This window comes from Arvicola amphibius, chromosome 1 (assembly GCF_903992535.2).
Source record: "Arvicola amphibius chromosome 1, mArvAmp1.2, whole genome shotgun sequence".
Classification (NCBI taxonomy): Eukaryota; Metazoa; Chordata; class Mammalia; order Rodentia; family Cricetidae; genus Arvicola; species Arvicola amphibius.
The window spans coordinates 195,624,689-195,645,815 of record NC_052047.1 but is presented as its reverse complement, the minus strand read 5'-3'; the positions used below and the strand labels follow the sequence as shown (position 1 = coordinate 195,645,815).

The 21,127-nt window shown below is 48.5% G+C and overlaps 2 protein-coding genes across 4 annotated transcripts in view; one reads left to right on the top strand and one right to left on the bottom strand.

The window, feature by feature from the left end:
• The window catches only part of LOC119804886 (nebulin related anchoring protein), a 68,727-nt gene extending 55,767 nt beyond the window's left edge, over positions 1 to 12,960 (top strand). For all 3 annotated transcript variants that reach the window (XM_038316665.1, XM_038316671.1, XM_038316658.1), the window contains 7 exons: positions 4,203 to 4,307; positions 5,043 to 5,141; positions 6,403 to 6,507; positions 9,661 to 9,768; positions 10,843 to 11,154; positions 12,163 to 12,294; positions 12,856 to 12,960. In XM_038316665.1, the coding sequence (XP_038172593.1) occupies positions 4,203 to 4,307; positions 5,043 to 5,141; positions 6,403 to 6,507; positions 9,661 to 9,768; positions 10,843 to 11,154; positions 12,163 to 12,294; positions 12,856 to 12,960 (966 nt within the window). The remainder of the gene's footprint in view (positions 1 to 4,202; positions 4,308 to 5,042; positions 5,142 to 6,402; positions 6,508 to 9,660; positions 9,769 to 10,842; positions 11,155 to 12,162; positions 12,295 to 12,855) is intronic.
• The window catches only part of Habp2 (hyaluronan binding protein 2), a 31,657-nt gene continuing 22,886 nt past the window's right edge, over positions 12,357 to 21,127 (bottom strand). The window contains exons 8-13 of the mRNA XM_038316679.2: positions 20,930 to 21,027; positions 19,683 to 19,938; positions 18,206 to 18,348; positions 17,291 to 17,425; positions 15,278 to 15,423; positions 12,357 to 13,720 (exon numbers count right to left, since the gene is read on the bottom strand). Of these exons, the coding sequence (XP_038172607.1) occupies positions 13,556 to 13,720; positions 15,278 to 15,423; positions 17,291 to 17,425; positions 18,206 to 18,348; positions 19,683 to 19,938; positions 20,930 to 21,027 (943 nt within the window). The 3' untranslated portion in view covers positions 12,357 to 13,555. The remainder of the gene's footprint in view (positions 13,721 to 15,277; positions 15,424 to 17,290; positions 17,426 to 18,205; positions 18,349 to 19,682; positions 19,939 to 20,929; positions 21,028 to 21,127) is intronic.

The window sequence follows — 21,127 nt, the reverse complement described above, 5'->3', positions numbered from 1 at the left end:
GCCCAAGGGCTCTCAAAAGCGAGAGCTTGCCCTAGTCGAGAGCAAGGGCCAGCCGGGGCAGGGGTGAGGCGAGCGGGGGCAGGGGTGGGGCGAGCCAGGGCAGGGTGCGTTAGAAACAGTTCTACCCCATGCCATGGAGGAAGGCTCTGGGTCACATTTCTGAGGTGCACATCCCACTCCTCCACACTGGCCATGCGAGCTTGCACAGGTCCTTCATCCTTACCCAGTCTTGGGCTTGGTGACAATAGTAAAGTTATCATATGCGATGGGTATGTAAGACACACAGAGTGGCAGGCATAATGCTACCCATCATCTTTCGGGGCCCTATGGAAACGCTAAGAAGAAACGATTCCCAGTTTAGACTGTAAGCTATTGGTTGGCCCTTGTCACGTCTTCGTAACTTTGGGAGATCTTAGGCCAAGTGGTGGAAGTGTGCTCTGAGCACTGAGGGATACTTAGCGGCACCCCAGGTCTCAGGTCTATATTGCCAAAGTAGAAAGGTGTCTTGGGGGCATTTCCACACGTCCCTGGGGAAGCGAAGTTAACTTGGGTGAGAAGCCAGTTTTTAGCTGAGAACTGGTCTATATGTTATGGTTAGCACAACGCCTGGCTCACAGAGTCCTAGAAGAAACAGCTGCTTTCCTATGTCCCCCCACCGAGTCCTCAGTTCTGGCTGCCCTCAGAGCAATGTCTGCTCTTAGTTCAATTATATATGGCAATGAGCAGGGTATCACACACAAAATGGTTATTGACTGCTATAATAATGATCTTATTAATGAATGATTCATCATACTGTGTTGCTGAGCTGGAAGGTAGATGTTCACCCAGCTCTGCCCTTAGCTGGCTAGGTGACCCTGAGTAGTTATTTTATTTCTTGGACTACATCCCAGAATCAGAAAAGCAGCAAGGTTTGATCTGGCCCATGATCTCAGACTTTTAAGAGTCAAGGAAAATTTTCTCTTAACAATAGGGTCAACATAATGCCAACTTTTACATTACCAAGGAAAGAAAAAAGAAAAAAAAAACTAATACCACCTAAAGGTATGATTTATGCTACTGTTATTTTTGAAAAGAAAGAAAAAGTTGAACATTTAAAAACTATGGAGAACATACTCTCAAAAGGAGAAATGGTAGCTGGCAACTGTACATTAAAAATTTAAAAACAGGATCTGATTTACAGTTATGAAGACTAAGAAATGATTGCTTCAGTTTCACATGACCTTGTGATGCCCCGTGCCCTGCTTTTAGCCCATGATTGGTGAGATGCACGAAGTCCGAACTTCACATTTCACAGTGAAGGGAAAATGCTTTACGGCAGTCATTATCAATGTTCGTGGTGCATGGCTAGATTATATAGAAGAGGAAACACATGCTCGACTTGAGCTCACCAGTCTGTTCCTTTAAAAACGTGTGTGTGTGTGTGTGTGTGTGTGTGTGTGTGTATGTCCCCTATGCGAGTATAATGCCTGCAGAGACCAGAAGGGCGCATCGTACCCTCTGGAATTGGAGTTCCAAGTCTGAGAGACACTCCCCACTTGGGCTAACCCCTACGAGGCTGTGATTGCTCGTGTCGTGTCAAGTTCTGCTTTCATTTGAAGGTCCCTTGAGATGCACGCTGGCCTGGGGGCATCCATCATGAATACATGGCAGTGACCTCCAGAGCCTGTTTGGTCTTTTATGAGTCTATTGTTGTCTGCTCCTGCATGATCTCATAGCAGGGCTGTAGGAGGTCTTGAAACATACTATGCCCCACCCTTTCCCAGTGTGGTAACGTCAGGCTGATTTTTGAAGCACTTAAGACTTCAGTTTCCCCATCAGAAACAACAATAATGTCTAAAATGTATAGAACACCTACTTCCTGGGCCAGGTATTAATGAAAATACTTTGCATGATCTCATTTTATATAAAGATATGTATAAGTATCACTCTTAATTTGACAGATGCCGATGTGAGATCCTCATCATCTAAGTCATTGACCTTGGGTCAGAGAAATGACTTTCTCAAGGCCTTAGAACTAAAAAGAGACAGAGCAGGCCTTCTGGTCTCCTGACCCCTGGTCCAGTCTCTCCGGCTTCCGTAGGCGACTGTTTTATGACCCAGACACTCTAGTCTGTATTCTTAATGACTTCCAGTGTCACTTACCCAGAGCCCAGAAGCCCATAGCTTATCTCAATGTCCAAAACGCCGTTTGATCACTAAAGCTATTCTGTGGGTGAGAACAAGAACCCCTCCTCTGCAAGAGAAAATGGGTGTGCATCAAGATAATGAAACAGTCCCTCATAGCCAGAGAGGATGCTACTTCTTATACAATGACAAATACACCCTTCCTCCGGGTACTGCCTGGGTACAGTTGCTTGTATGGTACCCACACTCATCACTCCGCAAGAGATTGCTCCAAAATGGGGGTGCTTGGAAAGTCACAACCACAAATTCTCAAGTGGGCTCCAACGTTAGTATAAGGAAAGACAGAATCTGGCATTTGAACAGGTCAGATTGGGGCAGGCAGTTTGCAGAGGTTTATTCTTAGGCTTGTTCTCTGAAGCCGTCTTTGGATCGCTGACTTTCCTCAGCTCCCCTCCTCTCTCCCTCCTTTGATGGTGAGGTCTAGGGCAGGTGTGTTGTTTTTAGGGTTTGTGTGAATAGTCAATGCTGGGCTGGGGAGAGATGTCAATAGATGATGTGTTTATCAGAGTCAGAGGCACAGCCGGATCTTTGGGGACCTATATCTTGCTTCCTGACTTACCTGTAATCGTACTGTTCAGCCCAACAAAAGACAAGTTGAAAGAGTGCCCCCACCCCATCTGGCTCATGAAAGGAGCAGGACCCGGCTGTGAAGAGGCCCTGTAGGATTATTCTCTCCAACTTAGAAATTTATCCAATTTTCGCTGCTCTTTATCGGAGCGGAAGGCAAAAGCCTTGCTGGTGTCGACTGAAAAGACGCTGTATGAAAAGCGATCTTACTGACATGGGTTTTAGAAACCTGCTCCCGAGCCCGACTGATGCCTCCCTTCACCAGTCAGAAAGCAGTGTGGAATTGGCACAGGGGCATTAACCGGCAGACAGTAGATCAGAAACGGGCCCGCTTTGAGGCCCGCTGTGGGAAGAGCTGTGGAGCCTGAAATGAAAGAGGACTAAAAAGGCCGAGAGGCTGGCATCCGGAGCGGTGTTTTGCGTTACAGCAGGGCTTATATCTAAATTAGAGAAATGCCATCAACTCCATTTAGATCCAAATTTCAGATTTCCTTAGAGAGGCTTTTTCTACCTTTAAAAATACCGAATTTCCATAAAGAGGAGAAGAAAGGTGTCCGGGTGACGGTGTCATTGTAGGCAATGTAGACAGATCAAGGGCTCCTGATTAGATCTGACAGTTTAGGGGCTCCAATCAGAGCCAGTGTTGTAACGCTCCTGTTTATTTCCTCCTGGGGATGGTGCCGCTAGCCTAATCGTCTAAGACCTTACAGAGAGAGAGGACAAGGCTTTGCCTGGTTTTGCAATATAAGCAAATCATACTGAGTTGCCGCTGGAGGGTGGGGAGTAAACTGAGGCACCACAGGATTAAAAGGACTTACTCATTGATAGCGCGTCATATTTAGATCTGCTTTAGTTCTTAAATTCCTCCAGTCAACCCCGCCCCCTCGGTGGCCACTGTCTGAGGAACAGAAATCTAATGGTCTCTTGTCCCTAGGGACTCTTAGGATTTTTCACGAGGATCGTTTTGACCTTCAGAGGTGACAGAGAGACTGAGTTACATGTTGGTAAAGAAATTTACTCTGAGTCATAGCAGCTTCGATCCAGGGCTTAAAACCCTTTGATCAGGTGAACGGTGTGTAGATCATTTTTGTTTGTCAGGTGGTAGATTGCCTCACTGGCAGAGTAAACCCAAATAATCCTGGTTGATCCTTGGATTTGAGCACATAGCTCTTTCTTTAAATGCTTGTCCATGGACGTCATCGCTGTCAGCTTCAAGCCATGCTAATGTCTTGTTCCTTACTTGTATCCTGTTACTTTATTCATGGAAAATGTGCAAGCTCAAAACATTTGGACTGAGGATCTTCTCTCAGTGAAGTCACTGAACTGTTGGGATAAAGCATGATTTATTATTCTTTGTTGTTATTGTTCTTATTACAAAGCAAGGGCCTTCCGGAAATGTCCTCAGGTGCTGGGCACTGTCCTGACAGAAGCTCTCCACTTCCTTCCTGCAGTTTCACTACAGGTCAGACTTGATGGGCATGAAGGGCACGGGATGGCTGGCTCTGAGATCTCCTCAGATGGAGAGTGCCAAGAAGGCTGGAGAGCTTATCAGCGAGGTACCGGCAGCCCGACCTCCCGAGTGACGTGGGCAACCTGAGTAGCTCCTTTTCAACAGAGAACTTGTTTACACAGTGGAGATCATGCCAAGATGAACCCAAGGCTTGATGGACTCCAAGCATTTTTTTTTCTGGAACTGTTTGCAATCCAAACCTAAAACAATGTTATTTTCATGCTACTAATTCACTGCCAAGGAGCTGAAGGCATTAGACACATTAGGAGCTTCTTATTAGATACATTATGACTAGTTATCATCTGAGTGCACCACTGTCTTTATTGGCAATTCAGGGAATCTATATTTACCCACTGAGTTTGGTCCAGTATACAGAGGTCACATGGCTTCTGAGAGTATTAAAAGTTAATAGGGTTAGCAATACCGACTGAGTGATAGCCTGGGGACCTCTGTCCTACAATGTCCTTGAGAGAGATACTGCCAGCTTTGATTTTCTTACTAACAACGTGCTTGGAGTGTGTCTAAGCAAGGCTCCTTGGATGTGTAATGCTTCCCTTGACAGCAAAGAATCCCTTCTTTAAGAAACTAATGTCTGCCACATGCTTTTAGTCATAAAGGGAAGCTTGGGTCCTTCCCATGCTCTTGATTGTCGGGTTCCTATCAAGCAAAGTGGCTTGTCTTCTGATACGCCATTGTCATATGTGCATTTGGTCCCAAGAAGCCAGGATTAAAGATGGAAGTGATGTTTAACCATGCATCAGGGCAATCTTTTTCTTTATAGACCAAGTACCGTGAAAAACCAGACAGTATCAAGTTCACCACGGTGGTAGATTCTCCAGACCTTGTTCATGCCAAGAACAGCTATTTGCACTGTAACGAGGTGGGTTCTTCTTCTAACCCTGGGCATGTGGTGGGATGCTGTGGCTTGGTGCTAGATGGGGGTGCAAGCCATCTGGGTGATGTGGGCCTGTTGCTCGTCTCTTCTCACCTCACTCACCTTATTTGAAGGGGGAAGTGGGTGGGAGAATGGTGAGGGAATCCCTTCCACACACAGTAGAATGAATTTAAAGAGGGTTGAATAAGTAAAGGCGAAGAAAGCTTGAAGCAAATGCCAGGAACACAGAGTCCTCTACAAATGCTCTGGTGTGGCTTGAGTTCTCATCGCAATGATACCTAGCATTACTGATGATCTCTCACCAAACATGAGATCAGATACACCTTAATGGCTGATGTATGCAATGGAATTAAAAGGCTTAATTTAACCCTGCTAGAGGAGAAAAAAAGACTGGTTTTGTTCAAAGCTTCCTTCTGCCTTTGCTGCCCATTTCCTCGTTCAGGGGATAGGAGGCTGCATGTTTTCTCCCCCAAACTGTCAAGGGTTTCCATTCTCTGTGCAGTTAGAGGACTGCCCTTTCCTCCCACAGCCCAAATGCTGCCTTGAATAGTTCCCATTTTCAAAGCCTGAGTGGATTTGGGAACTGATGGGAGCAGTGTCTACACCTGCAGGAATAGATGGGATCCAAGGGCTTCTTGAGGTTGTTGGCAACACTGCTCTAAGAGAATGAAAACCAAGACAAAACATTAATCTTAAAATTTGTGTCTTTGTGTGATTTGGGTCAACCATGAAAACCTTAAGGTTTTAAATACAAAGACATTTAATAAATTTTAAAATAAAAAAGGCCCGTTTGTTTTTAATTATTACTGTTCATGTTGACCAGCCAAGTCTCAGAGGCCTGAGAGTAGTCTCTTGTTACCAGTAAACACACACAGTGGCTTGCAGAGGGTCTGAGACAGAGCCACGCACACACATTGGGTTGCACAGGGTCTGAGATGGTCTGACACCCATTTCAGGCAGAGTAAATTACACAGGCATGGCCTACCAGGGAGTTGGTTTATGGTCCATTTGGAGCAGATCATGCCAAATATTTTAACAATGTATACCATACATGACCCTGGCCTCATAGGGACCTTCTACTCACCAGACACTTCTAGAAGGATTGTTTCTAAGAACAGCGCTGAATACCACTTCCTGTGGCAAAGGGGGAGGGTAGGATAGGGCATCAACCATTTTTCTCTTAAACTTTTACCAAGTGTGACTGTACCTAGGTTCTGCCCTGACCGTCGGTCTGTCTCCCCCACAGCGCCTGTACAGGTCAGGGGATGCAGACTCTCTGCACAGGTACACCCCCATTCCAGACCATCCGGATTTCACCCGAGCACGGTTGAACGCCATGTACCTGAGTGACGTAAGTAGCACTTGCGTGACGTGTGCCTGCTTCTGTACCATTTCTGAGCCTTGTGTTGATTTTACTGGTTTATTATTATTATTATTATTATGTTTAAGTCCTAAGAAGGAAGACGTGAAAGTAAAAGAACCCAAACCGAGAGCAAGACAAACTTATTGTGTGACTCCTATCAACTTCCTGGGTCTCAGTTTCCTTACCTGTAAAATGGGAAGAAATGGAGCTGAGCTAAATGGAAGTCTCTTGTAGCTTTGACATTCCAATTCTAGGCTGGGCTCTGAAGATCTCGGTTATGTGGTCAGGGGTATGGTCCCCAGGCTCTGCTAGGTGTAGACAAACCTGTTCCGTGATTCCTTGGACCTCCTTCTTTAGCCGCCCAGAGGAGCATGACTGAGGAGATGGGATGACACCATCTCGCTCCACAGTTTGAAAAGATGTTCTCAATGTAGCTGGCTCCTTTGTGCACGGAGCCGTGCCTGCTAACACTCCAGCTTCCCCTGGATGTGTGCCCTTTGCGTACATAACCAAGACACTGTTTCCTAAACTCGGGCTTGTTGTTGGCAGGGGTTGGAGGCCCCTGGTTGTAATAGAATAGGCAGCCGCTCAGCCAGCAGCGCTATGATCCCCAGATAACAGGTAGAGAAGCGTTGCAATCAAAAGACGCTGTCAGATTGGAATAACACAGGCTGAGTGTGTCAGCCTGGGGCAGCGAGCGGCCTCCTAGAGTCCAGCCATTCTTCCTTCCCTGGCCTGGCCATTGTGTCCTGGGGCTGCGTGTGGATCGGCAGCTGCTGCTGCTCACCCCAGAGGTGTCTGCCTTGCAGGGGTTGCAGAGAGGCGCCTTCTAGTTAGCGTGTGTATTAGTTTGTTGCTGTTGTAAAGCCCTGTGGGATCCCGCACGGCCAATGCTCTCCTGCTTTGTAAATATGAGTTATTACAAGCATTTGATGCTTCTGAGGGATGAGCAAGGGATAATTTTAGAACGGCAGCTCTGGTGGGCTGGCCTCCATCTGGGGAAGCTGGACCACCCCCTCTACAGAGCTGGTACAGAAGGTCCAGCTCATTAATTCCCAAGGATGGGGAGGCCAGGGTTCCACTGGAGTAACTCTCCGAGGACCACAGCCCAGAGGCAAGGATGCAACTGCTGGCTCATGAGGGTCCCCGCTTAAGGAGGACAGCCACCCCAGGCTGGTAACTAAAGTTTGGTCCTCTCACAAGGTGGAGGGACAGCCTGCAGAGCCCCGAAGCTGAAATTAGCCACCGGGGCTCACAGAGTGTGGAGAACTCACCTCGAACCTCGTTTGAAATAGCACGTCTTCAGGCGGGGGCGTGTGAAATGTGCACAATCGAATCGAGTGTTCTATGAGGAGGACGTGGGGGCAAAGTGACCTTCCTGAGCAAAGAAAGCCACTGAGATGTGCAAGGCAACAGAAATAACCCGAAATCAAATGACTCTAATGTGTGAGGATGAGGACAAAACTGTGATCAAGAAGAGGGATGCCCAGGGTTCCAAATCAAAGCGCCCATGGAATCTAAAGAATGTCAGCAGCAAAGCAGAAACTTCAGCAGCCTAGAAAACATGGGAGGAAGCTGCCATCAGCAAGCAGAGTGGGGGGCACCAGGAGAGAGAGAGCTGGCACACTGGAGACAACCCCAGTTCAGGCCACTGTCGCTACAGGTTCCCCTAGTTACCCAGGCTCAGGGCTGAGGTGCACAGATAGGCCACCCACGTGCTCTGGGGTTGGACTTGAAGTCTGTGGAATGTTTGGTGTCTTTAACTGGCCCAGATCTGGGGTAGAGCTCTTACTAGGAATGTACTGGGTCCCCCTCATAGAGAGTGTTTAGGGGTGTCATCTCCATTTCTTACTCAGATGTCTTTGGAAGCCACTAAAACAGGAAGCAGACAGCTAAGAGGGGTTGTTGATGGGTTCTTGTCTGATTCTTCCATCTCTTGAATACCTTCCAGTCTTCACTGTTAGACTAGATAGCGATCCAGTACATCTAAGCGTTTGGCGCTGTCTGCAAGACAGTAGTTAGTCGGGCCTGCGTTTCTTGGGCCTTGTGCGTTTGGCTTGTGTGTTGGTTGTTGGGGTTGGAGGTCATGGTGAAGGTAGCTATGACAACATAGCCGATGCAGTCACACATGGGTGACGAGATCTAGCCTGCTTGGCCCAAGCACTCCACGGTCCCCTTCCAGGGATGAGCACAGAATAAAAGTGGGAGGAGCACTCTGCTCAATTCTCCAGACCTCTGCAGAACAGAGATCCAGTCCTGACCTCCATTTCCAGGCAACCAAAGGAAGGTTTTTAAGGGGCCCTTGACCTGCTGCAGCCTTCAGAATGAGCCAGCAGCCACCACAGTCTGGGGTTGTCATTTTGTTATCCATTGGTGCTGTGACTCTCTTGCTGTCCTGCGTCTCTAAGGCTGAATAAAGGAGAGCGTCTCCTGGGGTCTCCCGAGGACTCCTCTCCTGGAGGAATTGCCTTATCTTGGGAAGAAATGGTTAGCTACGTGAAGGCACAGAAGATTTTGGTGCCTCCATAGGTGATGTGGCTTGCATAAGGACTGAGAGGATATGATTACAGACCCCCAGAGGGGAGTGGATCAACTTGAAATAGGGAGAGGGAAATAAGAGTGGAAGACGGAAAGCCTGTGGGTCAGGTACCCAGGCCGGCAAAGGCGCTGGCCTCCCTGCAAGTCTTTGGAGTGTGTGTGTGGCTCAGTGTTTCTCCTAGCTATGGGGTGAGGTGTCACAGCTAGACTGAATCCCCAATCTCGGGGAGTCAGCGGAACAAGCAAGTCCCCTGGGTGACAAGACCCAGAGAGAGCACTTTTAGCGTGCCAGAACTCTAGGTTCTGGGTTCGGTCGAGAGGCTGAAAAGCTGAGCCTCAGAGAGGAGATGCAGGCACAGGAAGGATGGTGCAGAGCACCCGAGAATGGCGGGGTACAGCAAGTGAGCTAGACCCATAGACTATGACTCCTGAAGAGCAGAAGTTATTTACAGCCAGTTCCATTCTCCCTAGCGTGGGGGTGTCCTCCAGCATCATAAGGTGCCATGAGCTCAGACATCCCTGGAACATAATTCTTGCTGAGACCAAATAGCATGCTGGCAATTGTTGCTCCTTGTTCACGAGCACTTCTGTTTTCTCAACCAGAAAGTCTACAGAAACTCCTGGGAGCAGAACCGGGCTGGTGGCTATGACTTCAGACTGGATGCCATCCCTTTCCAGACTGCCAAGGTGTCCAGGGATATCGCCAGTGATGTAAGATGCTAAACTGTTCTGCTAAAAGGGTTTTCACTGGTTACCCACGTGGGCTGGAAGGCACAGCCCAGCCTCCTGGACCATCAGACTGCCCTTTCTCACACAAAAACAGAATCGTGTTTCAAAGGGAAGTGAACACAGGCTTGGTGGTTAGGATCGTGGTCAGAAAAAGGAAGGCCTTTTAAAAATATATGTATTTTAGGAGAGGCACTCAAGAGTTGATAGCTGGAGCACCTAGATGCCGAGGAACCTGTGGGCTATGGCTGGCTGCTTAGTTTGTAGTGAAGAACCTTTTATGAAATTGCGTCTGTGCAAGCATGAGAACTTACACTCAGACTTGCAGATCTCATGCAAAGCCAGATGTGGCGGCGTGCACCTGTAACCCCAGATGTGGTAGTGTATATCTGTGACCCCAGCTCTCCTATGGTAAGATGGAAAACAGGGCTAGGAGGATCCTCTAGGAGCTCAGAAGCCAGCTAGCCTGGCATATGCAATGGCTAACATAAGACTCCATCTCAACAGGGTAGAAAGCCAAGACAGACAGACATTTAGTTTCGTCCTCTGTCTTCCATAAGTGCAGTATGAGCCCCCCACACATACACACAAGAATGCTTACATGTGCTCGTACACATATGCACAAAGTAAAAGTAAGAAGAAATGTAACTATGTAAAATGAACTAAATGCTTCACTTTAAGTAATTTGAGACGCATCAGACTAGGTCTCCGCGTGCTGCAGAGGACAGGAGGAAGAATGGCCCAGTTCCGTTCCTATTGGATGTTACAGCAGCCATGCGAATAGACATCGTCAGTGGGAATCTGTTGAATTCCAGCCTCATATCATTGGCTTCTCTCAATCCCCCATGGGGTAGAGATTCATTCTCCTACTCTGTAGGATTTTCAGAGGTCCCGCAGCTGGTCCAAGGCTATGCCACTGGGTTTACTTCACTCCAAAGTTTCTACCCTTACCCACTGTTGAGTTTCCTGCTGAAGTCCCAGGGCCTAGCCCCTCTGGGGAGGCTGGCTTTGATGGGGAGGGGCATCCCCATCACCTCTCTCTGCTTCTCTGTCTTGCAGTTCCGGTACAAAGAGGCTTTCCTGAGGGACCGGGGCCTACAGATTGGGTACCGCAACGTCAATGACGACCCAAGGATGAGGCATTTCCTCCACGTTGGCAAGCTCCAGAGTGATAATGAGTACAAGAAGGGCTTGGCCAAGGGTTGTTCCCAGTTCCACAGCCGTACTGACCAACCTGGCTTCCTCCAGGCCAAAAGGAGCCAGCAGCTGGCCAGTGATGTACACTACAGGCAGCCGCTGCCCCAGCACACCAGCGACCCGGAGCAGCTGGGCCTGAAGCATGCCCAGAAGGCCCATCAACTGCAGAGTGATGTGAGCCACCCCACGCATTTCTGTTAGCTTCTGGGGGAGCCAGCCAGGAAGGCACGCACAGTGACAGCTACTCCCACTGCTGCCACACCTGTAACAGATGCTTGCTAAGGACGGTGCTGTGCAGCACTTCCAAGCCTGGTACTGCCTTACTTAACAGATAAAGAACCCAAGATATAGAGGAGTCAAACTACCTAAGATTGCACGGATCTAAGTGGCAGGCCTGGTGTGAAAGCTCAGCTTCTTTCCCCTTTCCTTGGTTCCCTTCCTCCCTCCCTCCCTCCATTTCTCCCTACCTTTATCCCTTCCTTCCTCTCTTCCTCCCTCCATCCCTCCCTCTCTTCCTCCCTCCCTTCATCCCTCAATCCCTTTCCATCCATCCCTCCCTCTCTCCCTCTTTTTCTTCCTCCTTCCATCCCTTCTTCCCTTCCTCCCTCTCTTCCTCCCTCCCTGGCTTCCTCCCTCTTTTCCTCCCTCCCTCCCTCTCTCCCTCCCTTTCTTCCTTCCTTCCTCCCCCCCTCTTGTTTCTTTGCACTAGTGATGGAGCCCAGGGCCTTATGCATGCTTGGCAAGTGCTCTCCCACTTAGCAAATGCCCAGTCTGAAAGCTCAGGCCTTTAGTGGCTCTGCTCTACTTTTTCCGTGGCATCTGAAGAATTACTTAATCTGGTTTTATTCTTTCTCTGGTAAGCAACCGAAGCTCAGAGGGGGGAGGGGAGTTTCCTAAGGGCACAGAGCATGTTAAGATAGGAACTTATTCGTGAGCCAGGTGTCCCCAGTCTACTTTGCCCCACTGCAGCTCCCACAATTTGAATGGGAAGATTTCAGGAGTGGCTGCATGGCGGCCAGGCTCATTGTACACCAGGTCCTCTGTGCGTCACGTGACCGCTCTTTGTCTTGACACTAATGATGTCAATGTGGTTCACATCTTGCTGCATTTTAGATCCTCTCTCTCAGTGGTCAAGCCCCCAGTCCCCATTGACTATTCCTCCTGTTTCTTCCTTCCCCCAAGGTCAAATACAAATCTGACTTGAACCTGACTCGAGGTGTCGGCTGGACCCCTCCCGGCTCCTACAAAGTGGAAATGGCTCGTCGGGCTGCAGAACTGGCCAACAGGAGGGGCCTGGGTCTCCAGGGGGCTTATGTGAGTAACAAGCAGCAAACTGCACCCTGCCTTGTAAGACCACGGGAAATACAAACTCATTGTTGCTTTTCAAAGTTTATTTTTGGGCAAAGGTCAGCCAGTTCTAAAGAAGCGTGAAAGGCAGCTGAACAAGGCGCCTAATTTCATGGGTCTGAGATGACCGGGCAGATGACACATGGGTTAAACTTCCCGCAGGCTTCCTCTGAAGTCATAGCCATTAGTTCTGCAGAGGCAAACCTACCAGGGCGACATCAATCCCGGGCCAGGGCAGCCCAGGCTGTGCTGAGTGCTTGCTCGTTACATGCACGGAAAGGGTCAGGGACTCGCTGGCTCCAACAGTCTGTGTTTTGAACCCCACTTTGTTCAGAAAAGAGACACCACATCTAAATGAGACACAGGCTTTGCTTCTTTCTCATCTTTGCCTTGAGGGTCCTTTTTCTTGGGCAGGGTGGAAGAGAGGACAAAGAAGGGGAGGTGAACACGTTGGATGTTGGCCGGGCATCTTAGCACGGCTTGTGGGAGCGTCATGTGCACTAAGGGGGCTGTGTGTGATTTCTGCAGGGGGGACCAGAGGAAGTGGGGCATGGAGATCATCAGAGCCGGGAGGTGAACCCAGATGCCTCGGAGATTCTGCATATTAACAGGAGGAAGACTCCACTAATGTGAGCCGGCTGCCTCCACTTGCATCCTCGAGAGAGAAGCCGCCATTGAGGGTTGCATGCCAGAGGCATGCCCCTGTGGCTTCAGTCTGCACGAGCTGTTAAAAAAATGGCATCCTCTCCTCCTTCTCACATCTGCCTTTATTAAAACAACAACTCTGAAAGCAAACAATGGAGCTTGTGTTTGGGGGTTTCTCTTGGATGCCTGGATGAGACTGGCTAGTTCTTTGCTGGACCTTGATGGTGTGGGCCGAGGTGACATCTGGGGGGGACGGGTTTTCAGGAAGCTCACATTTGTGGTGTCCACGGTGAAGACAGTCACTCAGTGTATTCCACTTTTCTAGAAGGTGTATTTGTCAGAAGGGGAGCAAAACCAGTCATAGTTCTTGTTGGTTCCCAGAAGGAGGGGGCAGAGTGGGCTTCAGGAAATGGTGCAAATACCTGCCCTTTAAAGGCCCAGGCCGGGCAGCAGTGTCTCTGTCCAGAGCATGGCCCTTCAGCTACATGGTCTTCTGGAATCAAAAGGACATCCCTAGCTGCCCAGGAAGCCCCTTTATTCTGGTGCTAAAGAAGAGGGGCTTCGAGGGTCTGAAGACAGCAGCTCAGAAGCCAGCCTCCTTGTGAATGGTGTTTTTGATCCAATTCAGAAATTTGGTGACCTGAGTGTAGACGCCTGGCTTCTTCCCGCACTCTTGGCCCCAGCTCACGATCCCGTAGACGAAGTAAGTACCGTCCTTTTCACAGGTCAGAGGGCCCCCAGAGTCACCCTGAGGGGAGAACCACAGGAGGTCAGTCTTGACAACTAGATTCAGAGATGTCCCAAACTGCCTACAAGGGGGTGATGGAATGAAGTTGCCGCCAGCTACTTTGGACTCCTCTGGAAATCGGTTCCAAAGCTCTTCCTGAGTGTCCCATAACGTATAACTCCAACAGGAGGGAAGCTAATACCAGCTTCAGTTGCCGAGTTTGGAAAAAGTTTGAAGCCCAGGCCTGCAGCCACAGTGCTGTGGGCAAGGAAGGCTCTCTGACTTTCAGCTCTAACGGTTTCACCGCCAATGCCTAGGGCCCCCAACATCAAGCAGCTGACCAAGGTGGGCAATAGTGTGTTTGGACAGACCCACACATAAGGAGGAGGACAGGGACTCAGAGCAGTCAATATGGTCAACCTACTGCCTGTTGGCCAGTGACCAGAGGCCTTGCTTTTTTAGTGGTGAGCTGTGGATAACCACAGAAGAACTTTGCTCCTGAGAGGAGCTGTGAAGATTCTGTGTGAAGTGCTTGGACCAGTATAGAGATGGGCAGGAGGAAGGCAGCAAGGAAACCAGCTGGCTTCGTCTAAGCACCTAACAACTTTTATCACATGACTTTGCTCTTCTAAACTAATCATGGTCACTACCTTGTGGTGTTATGGTCACGTTGATCAAGGTCAGGACGAGGCTTCGAACCTCTCAGTGACAGCCCTTGAGTTAGCTAGAGGACTGAGTAGCCGGTGGTCCCACTCAGCTTCCAAGAGCTTAGGGAAAACCACACCTACTTGTTCTTTTCCATCCGGAGTTTGTGGCTTTCCATGCCCCCTCCCCTAGAGGGGAATAGCAGAGCCTCAGACTCTGGGGGACTCCAGTTTCCCAACCCAATGGGCTCCAGATTGGCTAGTTATCCTGGGTCCCTTTGTAGGAAGGCTTTATTGTGGTGCAGGATCAGAACGTGGCCATGCTAGGTCTCTGAGGGCAGCTAGGCAGTGTGGAAGAATGAGCAGGAAGCCTAAACCAAGCTCATCCTGGGCACCTAGGAAGGTTGTATTTCATGGAACATGATCCCTGAACTACACGGAATATGAGCTTTGATTTGGGGCAGGGACCTGAGGTCCACTTAGCATAGAGTTGGTGGAATCACCATCTTTTCTTTCTCTAGGAGAATCATCAAATCTCCATAGATCCCAGAACCTTGGGCTATGCCATTATCACAGTGAAACGAAGTAGTACAGGCTTTGGTGTCCCACACACCTGGGTTGTTCCAGTTCCGGTCCCACTGCTTAGCACACTGCTGCTATTGGCCTTGATAATGTCCCCAAGCCTCTGTAATGTGCTGATGGTGACATCCCCTTCAGAGGATGTTGTGAGAGCTCAACTAGGCAATGCAGAAACATGCCACACTGCCAATTCTAGCTTGATGTAGGCTCAGATAGGTCTGCCCACCTGTCTTAACACGGAAGCGGCTGGCCCGTTGACCCTGGTTCCCACCCCACAGCTATAGTAAGTAGATCTCCTTTCTCAGCTTGGTATTCAGAAAGTCTCTCCCTCCGAGGAACCTGTGGAGTCTCTGACCTGGCAGGTGTCTGATCCCGGCCTCTGGAGGTTCCCTGCACAGATCATGCTGTCGTCGATGGTGTTGTCATAGAGTCGGCGGGAGTTACACAAAGTGTTAGCAATCAGCTTGACTTTAGCATCCAGGAGCTGGCGGGACCCTTCCCCTGTGGGAAGTAAACAGTCATTGCCATGCTACCGCGAAGACTGGAGTGATATCCACTCCACTAGAAGTCATCTTAGTAAGAAGAAGCCACCAGCTCTCAGTTTGGGGAGAAAGGTATTTTTATAGAGGATGGGAAGAAACATCCCACCTTCTAACACCAGCATCCTGCATCCTCCTCACCCCAAGCTCGTGCAGACTTCCAAAGCCATTCTGATCACAGTTGAACAAATGATTTGTTCTCTTCTTTATCTTCTCAACTAGATCATAAATTCTGGAAAATGGGGATGGCTAGTAATCATCTTTAATTTCCTGCATCTAGCAGAAGGGTTAACACATAACACACAGTAGGTTCTGAAGAAATAGATGGATCAATGCAAGGGCAGTCTCATGGATGCATGGGCGCATGGGGGCAGATGGACAGATAGATAGATTCATGTGTGCACAGGGAGGTAGATGGATGGTTGAAGTGCCCTGACGTTAGATTGTCTGCTTCCTGGAGAAGATACCCCCTTTTCAAATATAATGAAATCTCTCCGACCATCTTTTGACTTTGAACATAGTCTAAGGACTATTTGTGAAAAACAAAGGTGTTCTAATCTGAGGCCCTAATCTAAACTAAGACATCCTCAGCTGAGCAGACCCGTTAAGGAGAGCTGAAGAGGAAAAGCTTAGACAGACTACAACAAAGAGCTGCAGAAACTTTTTTGGATGACCTTAAGTCTAATTAGGCAGAGATTTTCTTTCCCTGGAGCCTCTGGCAAATGCATACATACATTCTATTTCCCTTTCTGAAGGAGTCTAAGCCTACTCAAAGTGATTTTTGCTGTCCATTACTAAGTACACTATTAGTAGGAGGTGGCATATTTTGAGTATTTGGTAAAGACTTGAAAATACTCTCCTGAACTTCTTTGTATTCAAGATATAATTTTGGTGTGCATGATCCAAGCCCTGGGGGTAAAAATGACAACGGATAAAGTAAAACTGAGCTGCTTGAGAAACAAAACCAAGAATCTTGTGGAAGAATACCCAACGCTGAAGAGCTGTTCAATGCCAGAATCTTTAAACAGCATCATCTCTGCCCCTGAGCACCTACCAGGCACCACACGTGCCCACACATGCTCTTCATCCAGCATCCTACCAGGTACCACACATGCGTACATATGCTCCGCACCCAGCATCCTACCAGGTACCACACATGTGCACATATGCTCTGCACCCAGCATCCTACCAGGTACCACATGTGCCCACATATGCTCTGCACCCAGCATCCTACCAGGTACCACACGCACCTACATATGGTGTGCATCCAGCATCCTACCAGGTACCACACGTACCCACATATAGTGTGCATCCAGCATCCTACCAGGTACCACACGTACCCACATATAGTGTGCATCCAGCATCCTACCAGGTACCACATGTACCCACATATGCTCCTCACCCAGCATCCTACCAGGTACCACACGTACCCACATATGTTCCTCACCCAGCATCCTACCAGGTACCACACGTACCCACATATGCTCCTCACCCAGCATACTACCAGGTACCACAAGTACCCACATATGCTGTGCACCCAGCATCTTTGTAATTGACTTCAAGAAGGAGAGAGGTCTTCTCTGGTGTACAATGAGTGCTTGAGAAAGGTCACACATCTAGATCAGGAGGCCAGAGACCACTATAGCGATGAGAGGCTCACGGGGAAAGTTCCATGCAAATGGTTACATTCAAGTAGAGTCTGAACAATGAGGCGGATGCATTCTTTGATGGAACACTTTGAATTTGTTTCAAGAGCAAAGAGGGCAAATGACATCGGTCCTTTATTCTCTGGATGGTGTAGCTCTCCTGTGTGTGTGGAGGGTACTCACCTGTTTCCGTTACTCCCCAGCCAGAGATGTGGCACTCAGTCCCCGAGGGAAAGGGGTCATTGGGCAGACATATGGTCTTCACGTATTTGGATTCCAGAGCACAGTGACCATCCACTGGCTTTAACTTGAGCAAAGCTGAAAGATGAGGGAGGGATAGGGGGAAGGAAGAGTGGGGGAGGAAGGGAGAAGGAAGAGGGGGGAGGAAAGGAGGAGGAAGGGAGGAGAGAGAAGTATTGGTTTCATTTTGCTTTGGAAGGTGAGTTAGCTAGCCACACTGCTCTTTCCATGACTGAAATATTTTAAACATCCAGAGAGGGCTAGGAAAACACTGAAAGAATATCAACAGTTAACAAAGCTAATTGGATTCAAAAATCATTCCTAGTTCTTTTTTTCAGAAGCAGGCTACCAATGAAGGAGGGAGAGTGGGAAAGAGAGAAAACCTCATAGTGTAGGGAAGGGGAAGAGGGCACAGCACCGAGCATCCAACAGCCCCAAACTGACTGCCTCTGCACACGCACACCTACCAGGTGCCGTACGTGTGTACACATGCTACGTGTGTACACATGCATTGTGTTGCAACACGGAGTCATCTGAAAGCTGGGATAGCACCCCCGTTTATGGAACAGCAAAGAAGGTTCAGGCAGATGACCTGAATTCTAGCCAATAAGAGAGCTGGGATCCAAAGCTGAGTGCTTTTCACAATACAACATTTTCCACACCTCTAGCCTTCAACTGAAAAGTTTTACCCAGTTATCAACAATGCCATCACACACTCCCTAGGCATAAAAGGCTGGGAAATAAATGACATACCTTTCAGGATCCCTGAGGCATAAAAAGGATCACGGGAGCTTCCTGTAACCAAACCCCAGATTTCTACCAGTGGAGAAACCCACAGGAGACTTGGGGGATACTTGCCGATGTCATTGTGGGGAATATCATCTTTCTCGTTGTACTGGCTGTACTTCAGTATTTTTTCCACCCTAAAGGTCTGCTCATGAGATTCTGTCTTCTTCAGGTCCTGGTCCCCTAGCACGACTTTTAGATGCCTGGTGCTTATCCTACAGAGTAAAATGAGATGGTAGGAAAATTGCCCCGATTGTCAGAGGCAGAGCTCCACTCCTAGGAAGCCACGTGACCTTCAGCATCCTTATCTGCAGTCCTTTACTCCCTCGCAAAACTCTGCTTGGGTACAAATAAGACAGCACAAGGGAGCTTCTCCATCAGTGGATGGATAGTCCAGACAAACACTTGCGGAATATCCCTTTACATTGTGTGAATAGATGTCACTGTGATATAAATAATAATAATAATAATAATAATAATAATGCGAAATGGCCAGTAGCTAGGCAGGATTTTGGGGGCAGAGAGAATGATGGGAGGAAGAAGGGCGGAGTCAGAGGAGTTGCCAGCCAGACATAGAAGAAGCAGTCTGGAAGGTACACAGATGAAGTAACTAAGCTTTGGGGCAGCATACAGATGAATAGAAATGGGTTAATTTATGTTATAAAGGCTAGCTAAAAATAAGTCTAAGCTATTTGCCGAGCTTTCATAATTAATAAGAAGTCTCTATGGAGAAACTCTGGCTACACACACACACACACACACACACACACACACACACACACACACTTAATCTCACTTTTCCTGGGAGACCTCCATTCTCTCTCAGGGCTTGACCAAAAACCATGGAAGCCTTGATTAAATCTGCTGCAATTTGTGGGCAGGCACTAGTGTGCATATGCATGACTTCTCTCGGGGAGCATGCTAGACCCCAAGAGAACAAGGTAGACTAGAAGATATGCAGGCTGCCTCTCAAGGCAGGGCTCGTGAGACCAGCCCTGATCATGGACTTAGGGAATATGGAACAGGTGATAGTATCTAGCTTCTAGGAGTCACCAGGAGTGTAGATGAGGATGTATGACCTGGAGGGTCATTGATAATGGGCTTTTTTTGCCTTACTCAGGGTGGATTATAGAGGCTCAGGAAGCAGACAGACCTGTGTCCAATTCCACTCATTGGCCTTCTTTTTGTGAGACTTTAGATTAGACATTAAACTTTCCTAAAGCCCATGTCCCCTTCACAAAAGGGGATTGACAATATGTCTTTTCTTCCACGGACACTTACCAAATACTTCCTTCATGGAAAGGTCTCTGTGCTGAGGGCCCCAGGGACATCTCAATTAACTGCTCTTGGTAGCTAGTTATGTATGGTCAGCTACGCGGAGCAGTTGTGACAGCCATGGCTGTTATATCCCCACTCATTTAAGGCTCTGTTCTTTCCCCTCTGGTGCATTTAATCTCAGTCATGCCAACGCTTTCAAGATACCACTTACTGGGAAGAGAGCCAGCTTGCACCCCAGTCATGCCCCTCCTCCTTCCTAGTGGACACCTACTCAGTACAGTGGGCTGCAGTGAGCACCCAGCAGGGGTGAATCAGGGAACCCCCACAGAAGTGGCCTTGGGGCATGGAGGTGGTCAGCGGCAGTGAGGTCTGCAGGGACACCTGCCATGGGTGCTTGCCCGCTGTGCTCTTAAAGCCCCCGTAGATACGCTTGACAACGCGCTCAGCTGTCTCTGTCTTCCCGCAGGAGCTGAATCCTGGCACCTCCACCACAGGCTCCAGAAGGCTTCCGTCTGGGTTAAGAGTAACTGTGGAGTAGATAGATGAAGATACATGATCAAGCCAGCCTCCTCTGTTCCGTCAGAAGTCAGAGCTGGAGTTATGACTCTCACTACAAGCTGACCAAGCATCCAGAGCCAAGAGACTGAAAGCCTTCGGTATGTTGTTTGGTGAATGACTGAGATTTATTGGATAACTTAGTTAATATGAAGCAACTTCATAGCACTCATGATAAAGATGTTGTTTTTATTTTCATATTTTGAAGTTCACAACTCCTAGGATCTACAAACCTATACATGTAATAAACGAATCCCTCATGCAGCATGCATAATTCATCATCACTAATGCATTATCATGTTATGGGCCTTTTTTAGTAGAATAGGGGAATAAGAGGTTTATCCATAAAGCTGTGGTAAGGGTTATGAGTCTGTGACCTTGTTCTGTCCCTGGAGGTTGCTCAGATGGAGAAAGAACACCTGAGTCAAGAGATCTAGAGGACTTTTCAGAGGAAGAGGGCTTGGGTCAGGTCTCAAAGAATGGTTAGAAACAGACAAAAGCAAAAATGATGTGGAGTATTGCAGACAGCTACCCACAGAGCAATGTCACTGTGCAAAACGGGGAGAGAATCCCATAGGTCAGATAGATTGGGGCATATTCTTTCAGATGTGGGTGAGAGGTGGGCCACTGAAGACTGTCGGGAAGAATAAAAAGCTGGACCTCAGACCAATGTCATCCAGAGAAGCCACGAGGACCCAAGTGACGATGGCCATTGTACACCCTGACACACAGTAAGTGGCCAATAGCACATGATGCCAAGAACACTGGCCGGAGGTTAGGAAAGGAAGTTTTAGAGCTAACCTGAGATGATAGAAGTGTCTAGGCTAGCTCATCATCCTGAGGGCTACAGAGGAGTGGGCGGAGTTTGTAAAGCCAGGGTCACGGGATGTGTAGGGTAGGCATGGTCAAGTGCGGGAAATGGCACCTCTTCTCCCCAGGTCCCTCTGAGAGCCACAGACTTACCTGGGGTGGGGCAGACTGTGACGTCACAGTATTCCCATTTCACCTTTTCATTGTTAACCTTAACAAAGCACCAGGGCTTGTGGTCTCCATCCGGGTTTCTAAAACACAAAATCAAAGTGACTGACCATCCAAGCTTGGAAGCCTAGACATCATGGAAACACCCCGGATCAGAGGACAACAATCCCCACACTGCCCAGC